This window comes from Nannospalax galili, unplaced genomic scaffold, assembly GCF_000622305.1.
Source record: "Nannospalax galili isolate Female #2095 unplaced genomic scaffold, S.galili_v1.0 scaffold302, whole genome shotgun sequence".
NCBI lineage: Eukaryota > Metazoa > Chordata > Mammalia > Rodentia > Spalacidae > Nannospalax > Nannospalax galili.
This window is the reverse complement of record NW_008350120.1, coordinates 2,208,245-2,219,729: the sequence shown is the minus strand read 5'-3', so window position 1 is coordinate 2,219,729 and position 11,485 is coordinate 2,208,245. Positions and strand designations below refer to the sequence as shown.

The 11,485-nt window shown below is 47.5% G+C and overlaps 1 protein-coding gene across 4 annotated transcripts in view; it reads right to left on the bottom strand.

The window, feature by feature from the left end:
• The window catches only part of Actr3b (actin related protein 3B), a 93,622-nt gene extending 82,510 nt beyond the window's left edge, over positions 1–11,112 (bottom strand). For 2 of the 4 annotated variants that reach the window (XM_008847256.3, XM_008847255.3), the window contains exon 1: positions 11,019–11,112. In XM_008847256.3, coding sequence (XP_008845478.1) covers positions 11,019–11,062 — 44 coding nt within the window. In that variant the 5' untranslated portion in view covers positions 11,063–11,112. Of the gene's footprint in view, positions 1–10,385; positions 10,438–11,018 lie in introns of those variants that run through there. The other 2 variants (XM_008847257.3, XM_017801716.2) reach the window with 2 other exon arrangements.
• Between the last annotated feature and the right edge of the window lie 373 nt (positions 11,113–11,485).

Below are 11,485 nucleotides of genomic sequence, written 5' to 3'. Positions count from 1 at the left end.
AAAACCACCAAAGTAGGCCCATCAGAATAACAATGGATTCTGCAACAGAAACTTAAAAAGTTAAAAGAGCATGGAATGATGTGTTTTACATACTAAGTGACCATAGCTGTACCCCAGCCACCTACTGTACCCAACAAAACATCTGTCATAATTGAAGAGGGGAAAAAGGACTGTAGGATAACAGCAGCCAAAGGAATTTATGACCACCAAGCTGTTCTGTGGGTGGGATGGAAAGGGATTCTTTGGACTGAGAGAACAAGAAACACATCAGAGACGCCTCACAGAAAAACAAAAGACGCTACGACATTAAACAAACGGGGGAAACACCACAAAAGCAACCAAACGACAGGAATTAATGCATACCTTTCAGTAATAATACTGAATGGTGATGTCTCAGTTCCTCAACCAAAAAACAGGCTAGGGTTTGGAGAGTTGGCTCAGTGGTTAAGAGCACTGACTGCTCTTGCAGAGGACCTGGTTTGATTCCCAGCACCCACATAGTGGCTAACAATCATCCATAATTCCAGTTCCAGGGGATCCGACACCCTCTTTTGACCTTCGTGGGCATTGCATAACACAGGTGCACTTTCGTAGCAGGAACACACTCATACACATTAAGAGAAAAAAAAATCAGAGGCTTACAGCATGAATTTAAAAACAAGATTTGTTTGCTACATCCAAGAAACACGGCTCACCATCAAAGACAGACACTATCCTGGGCTGAAAGGATGGAAAAGGTCTTCTGGGCAAACGAAACCAGGAAACACATGGGCACTGCTATCCTAATATCTGGCAAAATGGGCTTCAGACCAAAACTAGTCAGTGGTGACTTTTTAAAAGATTATTTCATACTGATTTAAGGAAACAATACACCAGGAGGATGTTAAAAGTCTAAACAAATACTCACTGAGCACAGGTGCACCCAATTTCATAAAACAAATAGCCTTCAGTATAGTGAGGGGCCAAGCACAACACGTTCATGGTGACTTCAGTGCCTCACTTTCACCAACAAACAGACCACCCGGACAAAAAAAATAACAAACATTAGAGTTGAATGACAGTGTAAGCGGGCGTGATGGCACACACCTTAATCACAGCACTCAGGAGGCAGAGGAAGGAGTATCTTTGTGAGACTGAGGCTAACCTGGTCTACATAGTGACCAGCTGAAGCTACAGGGAGACCCTGTCTTAATAAAACAAAACAAAACCAAAAAGTGGCATCATAATCAAACAGACATAACAAATGTCTACAGACTATTCCATGTAAGTACGGAAGAGAGCACATCCTGCCCAACAGCCCTTGAAACTTTCTCTAAATTAGATCATATATTAGGGACATAAAGCAAGACTTAGCAAATACAAGAAAATTGAAATAACTTCTTGTATTCTGTCTGACCACAATGGAATAAAGCTAGAAATCAACAGCAAGAGAAACTACAGAAAATTCAAAAATTCATGGAGATTAAACACCATTGAATGATGAATGGGTCACTGAAGAAACCAAGAAGGGAAAATTTAAATTCCTAGAACTGAATGAAAATGGAGACACAACATATCAAAACTTCTGGGACACAATGAAGCCAGACCTAGGAAGGAAATTCACAGCTATAAGAACTACATTATAAAAAATCAGAAAAGTCTCAAATATAAATAATAATGTACATTGTGGCTTTGTAGAAAACAAGAACAAGCTAAACCCATAAGCAGTAGATGTAAAGAAATAATTATGATCAAGGCAGAAGAGGCCAGAGAGACGGCTCAGCAGGTAAAAGTGCTTACTACCAAGTCTGACAACATCCGTTCAGTTCTCAGGACCAGCATGGTGGAAGGAGAGAACTGACTCCCATAGGTTCTCTATGGACATTCACACATGTGCACACACATACACACACACACACACACACAAAATAAATGAATGTAATTTTAAATTTTTGTAATTTTTAAAAAAATCGGTCAGGCCTTTAATGCCAGCACTTGGGAGGCAGAGGCAGGTGGATCTTTCTGAGTTCAAGGCCAGCCTGGTCTCCATAGTGAGTTCCAGGCCAGCTGGCGCTACAAGGAGACCCTGTCTCAAAAAGACACACACATACACACAAAAAAAAAGTCTAGTCCCAGATGATACACTGCAGAATTCTTCTAGCCTTTGAAGAGGAACTAACATCAGTTCTTCTCAAATTCTTCCATAAAATAGAAAAGAAACACTTCCAAGCTCACATTACAAAGCCAGTACTAACATGATACCAAAACCAGATAAAGAGACCACAAAAAAAAAAAAAATGCAGATCAATCTTCCAGACGAGGATAGGCACAAAAATTCTCAACTTGCAAACAGAAATCAAGGTCACATCCAAAAGATCATTTACCGCGATCACGTCACTTCATTCCAGAGATGCCAATAAATACATCACACAAATGGACTCAAAGACAGAAACCACATGAACATCTCAACAGACGAAGAAAGGGCCTTTGACAAAATCCAACATCCCCTCATGATAAAAACTCTGAAGACACTAAAACTAAAGGGAACATACCCCAACATAACAAAGGCTATCTACAGATGAGGACTCACAGCAGACGCTTGCTAAGCGGAGAAAACGCTGGGAAAGGCAGATCCACTAAAATCGGGAACAAGGCAGGGTGTCCGTCCACTCTCCACTCCGATTCCACACAGACAGAGTCAGGGTAACCTGACTAAGGTGCTGAAAGTCTTGGCCAGAGTGTATGACAAGACTAGGAAATAAAAGGGACCAAACGGGAAAGGGGTCCAAGTGCCCTTACTTGTAGATGATCGGTTCTGTGCATAAGAGGCCTAAGGATCACCAGGAAACTCAGCGCTGATAAAGATTTCCCGCAAAGTGGGAGAACATAAATTAACATACAAAAGTCAGCGGTTTTCCTGTACACCAATGAAAAACACGCCGACAGAAACCAGGGAGACAATTCCATTCACAATAGCCACCAAAAATAAAAACTAAAAATCAGATGTCTGGGAGCGAATTTAACCAAGGAAGGGAAAGCCTCCACAATGAAAAGTCTGAACCGATGAAGAAAAGCCGAGAGGATAGGGAGAGGGAAAGACCTCCCGTTCTCAGGGACTAGAAAAACACCACAGGCAATTTACAGACGCAATGTCATCATCATCAAGGTTCCAATGCCCCTGTTCACAGAAATAGAAAAAAAAATCTTCAAATTCCTCCAGGGCACAGAAGAGGCCAGCCAGCCAAAGCAACCCTGAGCTGAAGAGCGCTCCTGGAGCAAGCGTCACTCCTCACTTCAAGCTCACCCCGGAGCACGTAGCAGTAAAAACAGCACAGCAAGCACAGGCAGACACACATGTCCGTGGCCGAGAATGGAGGCATCACCCACACAGCTGCAGCCCCCAATGCTGACAAAGATGCCGAAAACACACACTGGAGAGAAGTCCGCCTGTCTTAGTTTGTTCTTCATTGCTGTGACAAAACACTCTGACCAGTACCAACTTGGGGAGTAAAGGGTTTATTTGTCTTACATCTCCCAGGTCGCACACAGTTCATCAGGGAGCCCAAGGTAGGAACTCAGGGCAGGAACCTGGAGCAGGAGCTGCAACACAGGCCATGGAGGAACGCTGCTTACAGGCTTGCTCCTTTGGCCCCTGCTCAGCCTGCTCTTATGCAACACAGGCCCACCTGCCCAGGGGTGGCACCACCCACAGTGGGCTGGGCCCTCCCACATCACTCATCAAGAAGATGCCCTTCAGACATGGCCACAGGCCAGTCCAATAGAGGCAATTTCCTGATTGAGGCTCCCTCAACCCAGGTGTGTCAAGTCCATGCTAAAGCTATCCAGCACACGGCCTCTTCACAAACGGGGCTCGGACAACTGGCCAAGTCCACGTAAACAACAGACTTGATCCTTATTCCTCACTTTACACAAAGTTCAATTATAAGTCAACAATCTCGGCAGAAGACCTGAAACTCCGGAACTGCTAGAAGAAAAGTAGAGGAGGCACTAAGCTTACACAGGTAAGGACATTCTGAAAAGAACCTCAGTCACTCAGGAAACAAGGCCAACAATCAACAAATGGATCTCATAACGCTAAAAGACTTGTGTATGGCAGGGGAGACAGCCAACCCAGGGAACACTCGGGCTATATAATGGGAGAAAAATCTTTGCCGGTTACGTATCTGACAGAGGATTAATATCCTGAATAAGTCATAAAACTCAAAAAATGAAACAGGGAAACACCCTAATTTTAAAAAACGAGTTCCGAGGCTAAAGAGACGGCTCAGCGGCTAAAAGCACTGGCTGCTCTTGCAGAGGACCTGGGTTCAGTTCCCGGCACCCACATGGTGGCTCACGACCATTGGTTAACTCCACTTCCAGGGAATCCAATGCCTTCCTCTGGCTCCACAGGCACCGCATACATGGGTGCACGTACATACATGTAGGCAACATATATATGTATATAATGGGTTAAGGGGGACTGGGTAGATGGCTCAATGGATAGAGCACTTGCCACACAGGCATGAGAACCAGTTTGGGTCTCCAGAACCCATGTAAAAGCCGGGAGTGCCTGGTGCTCTCCTGCAATCCCAGTGCTCTGGAGGTGGAAAGTGCATCCCTGAGAGAGGGTGGCTATGCACTCCACGTTCAGTGAGAGGCTTCGCTGCAGTAAACATCCCTGGGAGAGGGTGGCTGTGCACTCCACGTTCAGTGAGAGGCTTCGCTGCAGTAAACATCCCTGGGAGAGGGTGGCTGTGCACTCCACGTTCAGTGAGAGGCTTCGCTGCAGTAAACATCCCTGGGAGAGGGTGGCTGTGCACTCCACGTTCAGTGAGAGGCTTCGCCGCAGTAAACAAAGTGGAAAGTGACTGAGGAAGACATGCAACATCAGCCTTGAACCTTCACATGCACACATGTACACGTGTACCAACACACATAAATACACATACACCCACTGATAAGCAAAGGAAAGTGGATTAAGGAACTGTTTGAACAGAGTTCTCAAAAGAAGAAGCACAAATGGCAAATAAACACTTTTAAAGTGGGGCTGAAGAGATGGCTCGGGTCAAGAGCATGGCTGCTCTAACAGAGTACCAGGGCTCGAGTCCCTGCACCCACATGGCAGCTAACAACCATCTATAACTCCAGTTCCCGGGGATCTGATGCCCTCTTCTAATCTCCATGGTATTGTACACACACTGGTGCACTTACATACATGCAGGCAAAACACTCATACACATAAAAAAATAAAATAAATCAAAAGAATTTCTCCAATTAAAAAAGACACATTCTTAACGTGATCAACATCAGGTTGGAGAGGCAGCTCGGCAGTTGAGAGCAGGACTTGCCCATGGTTCCCAGCACCCACATCAAGTGGCTCACAACCACCTGTGATTCTAGCTACAGGTGGATCCAACCCTCTGACCTCTTCAGCACCTGAACACGCATGAACCCACACACTATTAAAAATAAATCTTTTTTTTTTAAGTAGTCAACATCCTTAACCACCACAGATAAGCAAATTAAAACAACTTTGTGATTCCGCCTGCCCCAGTTAGAATGGCTATCAACAAGAAAACAAATGACAGCAGGTGCTGGTGAGAACTCGGGGCAAGGAGACCATAGACACTGTTGGTGGGAGTGCAGCCACTCTGGAAATCAGTGTGGGGGTCTCTCACAAATCTAAAAGCAGAACTTCCATATGACCCAGTTATACCTCTCCCAAGAAAACAAATGACAGCAGGTGCTGGTGAGAACTCGGGGCAAGGAGACCGTAGACACTGTTGGTGGGAGTGCAGCCACTCTGGAAATCAGTGTGGGGGTTTCTCACAAATCTAAAAGCAGAACTTCCATATGACCCAGTTATACCTCTCGAGGACAACGAACTCTTCATATGACCACAGACACCTGCACATCTGTTCATTGCTGCTTTATTCACAATAGCTAGGAAACAGAGCCAAGCTAGCTGTCAATGAATGAATGAATGAATGAATGAATGAATGAATGAGGAAAACATGGTGCATACACACAACGGGATTTTTTTTAATTTTATGTGTATGAGTGTACTGCCTGCATGTGTGTGAGTGCACCCATGTCGTGCAATGCCACGGAGATCAGAAGAGGGCTTACGGAGTCCCCTGGAACTGGTGTTAAGGACGGTTCATAGCCGCCGTGTGGGTGCTGGGAATCGAACCTGAGTCCTCTGCAAGAGCAGTCAGTGCTCTTTACTGCTGATCCATCTCTTCGGTCCCCACACAATGGAATTTTATCCAACCATAAAGAGAATGAAATTTGCAGAAAAAATGGATAGAAATGAAAAATATTAAGGTAACCCAGGCCCAGAATGACAAACCCCACGTGTCTCTAAATTTGGGTCCTAACTTCTCGATTTTATCTACGTGCACCTATGTGTGAGTGAGTGTACAGGGCCAGCAAACTAAAAGGGGCCATGAGAGGAAGGAGAAGATCCTTGGGGGGAAGGGGGCAGTAGAGCTTGTGCTACAGAAGTAGAAGGGGGATATCGGGGAGAGAAAGGTTTAAAGGGGAAGAGGGGCCAAAGGTGTAGTTGAAGAGGAGGAGGGTCAATGAACCTCAATGACATATGAAAATGCCCTGAGGAAATCTGATAGATAAACTGAAAATTAAAATTCATAAAAACAGCTGGCTGTGGTGGCACACCCCCTTTAATCCCAGCACTCAGGAGACAAAGGCTGGTGGATCTCTGTGAGTTTGAAGCCAGCCTGGTCCACATAGTGAGTTCCTGACAATTTAAGAACTTTAAAGAGTCTGAATGGCCTAGGTGTTCCATTTGGGGGAATAAAACTGTTTCCAGAAGCTCTAAGTTATTAAACGAAAGTTTCAGTGCCAGGGGTGGAGTGCCTCCCTATGAGTCAGGAAGGCCCCTAAGGCCCCCAAAACAATACAGGCAATTGCTACTGCTGCTGACTGCCCACCAGAACTAGATGTGAGACCCTGTTGCTAAAGATGCCATGTCCCAAGCCAGGCGTGGTGGTGCAAGCCTTTAATCCCAGCACTCAGGAGGCAGAAGCAGGCGGATCTCAGTGAGTTCGAAGCCAGCCTGGTCTACATAGTGAGTTCCAGGACAGCTCGGGCTACAGGGAGATCCTGACTCAAAAAGACAAAAAAAAAAAAAAAACACCAACGCCCCTTTCCCTGCCCATAGATCAGTGCCACTGCCAGCTTTGGTCAGGGAGGGTTCTTTTGGTGGTTACCAGTGACCAGAGAATACTGGCCATTAACGACTGCCAAATACCCAGCCATACATGGGCTATCAACTTCACCCCCTCCAAGGCTCAGGGGACATTTCAGAAGAAGGGGCAGAAAGAACCTAAGAGCAGGAGGCAGGAATGGAGGTGAAATGCTGACTTCCAGGCAGAACATGGCTGTGACACTCTTGAACTCACAGCAGCTGTGGTGACTGGCACAAGATCTGTATAAAATTGGGCCAGTCCCCATCCTGTCATGGAGAGAGGTGTCAGGAGGCCCCACTCCTCTCTGAGGATTTATATAGAATTAACCGTCGATGGGGAGAGAGAGAGAGATTTTCTTATGAAGTGTAGCCACTGGTATGGGCCGTGCTTCTACAAGCAACTGTAATGAAACCACTGGATTAAAAATAAATGAAAAAGGGGTTGGAGAGATGGCTCAGCAGTTAAGAGCACTGACTGCTCTTGCAGAGGACCCGGGTTCAATTCCCAGCACCCACATGGTGGCTACGAACAGTCCTTAACTCCAGTTCCAGGGGAATCCGAAGCCCTCCTCTGACCTCCTCGGCATTGCACGACACTGGTGCCATCACATACATGCAGGCAATACACATATACACATAAAATAAAAATAATAAATAAAATATTTAAAATATATATATACTGATTTAAAACATTGAAAAGAATGAGGCAGACCCACTAGAAAAGAACCAACCATACTTCTGTGCAGTCCTTACAAACCTGCATAACCTCTAGTTATACCCAGAAACAGTCAGCCAAAACTACAGGGAATTATACACAACTGACTGTCAAAATGGCAACATCTTGAAAGACAAAAAATAGCTACTGAACTGTCCCAGAAAACATGAAACATAAACAGCCAAGTGTGGTGGTGCACACTTGTAACCCCAGCACTAGCAAGCCTGATGCAGGAGGATCCCAGGTTAGAGAGCCCACCAGCCCGGGCTACATAACAGGACCCTCACCTCCCACTTTTAAAAAAGGAATGGTGGTGCTGGAGAGATGGCTCAGAGGTGAAGGAAGAGCACATACTGCTCTCCTAGAGAACGTGCTTTTGAGTCCCCACACCCATGACAGGCAGCTCACAAGTGCCTGCAACTTGAGCTCCAGGGTATCCAACGCCCTCTTCTGGCCTCCAAAGGCATCTGCACATACGGCAAACACCAAGAAACAGAGAGGACAGACAGACAGACAGATATGAGGACCATCAAATGCAATGCATGATGTGGATGATAGCCAGGATTAGATTCCAGGAAGAAGAGAAATGGAACTGTTCACACAAGTCCAGATTGCAGACAGAACAGGACTGTTGCATAAATGCTCAATTTTCTGACTTCAGTAACTGGTCTGTGATTATGTAAGTCCTTGACACTGAAATATATAAAAGAGGATGATGCCCACAACCCTCTTTTAAACAGTTTAGAAAAGTAGTAACCGGTCTGAAAACAAAGAACAATAAAGCAAATGTTGAAGGCTGGTAAACTGGAAGAGTGTACTGGTTTTCCGTTCTTGCCTACTTTTCAGTAGAATTGAAAGTTTCAAAATTGATTTAAATGTAAAACTACTTTAAAGGTTTGGTGAAGTGGAGCTGGATTTGTGGAATATCTGCTAAGCCCTCTGTAGCCTAGTCACTCCCTTAAATAGCTGGAACTTTATTTTTGGATCTTACAGATCCCTTTGTCCATGATTAACTTGGCCCCAGCACACTGTGTACAGTTGGTCAGTCTCAGAGCTTGTTAGAGGATTTGGGAAGAGGTTTATTTACCATGAAACACAGACTAGCTGAGCATGGTGGCTCATACCTATAATCCTAGCACTTGGGAGGCTGAGGCAGGAGGACTGTTCCAAGTCCAGCCTGGGCTACACAATGAGACTGGGAAGAGAGGGAGGAAGATGGAGATGGAGAGGGAGAGGGAGAGGGAGGGAGGGGGGAGGAGAGAGAACACTGGGACTTGAGGTACAATTCAGTGGGAGAGGCTTCACTTACCATAGGCCCTGGATTCAAACTCCAGTCGGTGTTGCCCCGCCCCCAAACAAACAAACAAAAATCCTCTTCCTCATTCGTGCCCACAGAGAAAAATTTTTCTAGGTCTATTCTTTTCCTCAGTTCTGGTTATTTTTAGCTGCATTTTACCACTTTTTGTTCTATTTTGAGGCAAAACTCAATCCTAAAATGATTGTGGCTCTCTGGAAATGTAAGAATCACTAATGCACTGAAGGGTAAGCTTTGGCTATTCTGGCTTCTTCTGCTCACACACTGGGCACTGGGAATTCCCGATAACCACAGGGGCTTCTCTGGCAAGAAGTCACTGTCCTGCCGTACAACAGAATACAGCACAGCCTTGGTCCACAATGATCTTCTGAAGGTGAATTTCCCAGGAACAAAGTTACACTAATCACTTACCTCAAAAGGTCAAAACTGAGCATTTTTGATATTTATAGCAAGGCGGATGACTAAGATGCCCAGCTTACTAATATGAAATACAGGTCTGAAAAACTCTGGGAGTGTTAGTTCACTGCTACCAACAAGAAGGTTTATATTCCAATAGTTTGGGCAAAACCAAAAATACAAGAACAAAACATGTCACATGCAAAAAGCAAAATGGACAGCTCTTACATGTTGCCTTCAGTCCTGACACCAGACAGGAGGGAGTGCCCTGTGCAGAATGAGAGGCGGGCCAACAAATGGGGGAGTGAGGCTCTAATAGCAATAACGATCTGAGCTTCTGTACGGGGAAGCAAGCAACCTCTCAAATAGCCACAAAACTTCTCTAAAATGTGTACTTCAAAAAAATAAGCACAAACAAAAAGGCGGCCTGTAGCCCGCTACGCTGGTTCCTGAGCAGTGAGTGAAAGGAAAGACCCATCAGCAAGAGATGGACACCCCCACAAGGTTGTCAAGGAAACCAAACCAAATGTATTTTTCTAGAGAAAAGAATCGCGGGTAAGGTGACCATGCCACAGAGTACAAATAATCTTTTGGGAGAGGCTATATGTGCTTGCCGGCTATTTTTACTGAACGCCTCGCAATGCAAGCATATCCCCAAACTCCCAGTTCAAAGATGAGAGGAGCTTAGGCCACTGACAGAACAGGACATTTCCAGGGGTGTCCACTGAAAAATGAACATTCTCAAGAGGGGAGGAGAAAACAATCACCCCAAATTCGGCCTGCAGAAGCACGGTTCTGTGAGAGCAAGGGCACGCCAGGAGCAGGTGTCGCTGCGCCTGCAGAGTGGGCGGGGGCAGGCTGGACCGCGCAGGTGCCCGGCTAGCCCTTCGCAGCATCCCCGCCGCGCAGCTTCCCGGTCCCTCCGCAGCATCCCCGCACGCAGCATCCCGGTCCCTCCGCAGCATCCCGGTCCCTCCGCAGCATCCCGGTCCCTCCGCAGCATCCCGGTCCCTCCGCAGCATCCCGGTCCCTCCGCAGCATCCCGGTCCCTCCGCAGCATCCCGGTCCCTCCGCAGCATCCCGGTCCCTCCGCAGCATCCCGGTCCCTCCGCAGCATCCCGGTCCCTCCGCAGCATCCCGGTCCCTCCGCAGCATCCCGGTCCCTCCGCAGCATCCCGGTCCCTCCGCAGCATCCCGGTCCCTCCGCAGCATCCCGGTCCCTCCGCAGCATCCCGGTCCCTACGCAGCATCCCGGTCCCTCCGCAGCATCCCGGTCCCTCCGCAGCATCCCGGTCCCTCCGCAGCATCCCCGCACGCAGCATCCCGTTCCCGCCGCAGCATCTCAGCAGCGCGGCATCTCCGCAGCATCCCTCGCCTCCGCCCGCCCCCGCGCCGCTTACCCGGTGCCGCAGTCCACCACGCAGGGAGGCAGCGAGCCCGCCATGCTCGGCCGCGGCCCCGCCGCCCTCCACCCGGCTGCCGGCTCGCCGCTCCTCCCGCAGCGCCGCCGCCTGGAGCCCGGATGCTCCGCCGCCAGCAACGGACGTCACCCTCGGCCGGCCAATCACGGTGCGTGAACGCACCGCCCCTTGTCCGCCATCTTTAGTGCTGGCAGCGAGGCTGCTTAGCCTCCGATCCCTCGATTGGCCTCAGACCTAGGGAGTTTATTTTATTTTAGTAGCAATTTCATACACGAGTACTAGGTTTACATCGTTTCCACTGCCCCTCCAATTCCTCCAGCGTCCCCCCCACTCCTCAAGTTCATGACCTCACCCATAGTCACTGTTACACATCCTACCGAGTCCATTGAGTGCTGTGTTGAGGGCTGACCACTGCAATTGGATAACCTATCAGGGGCCCCCTCCCT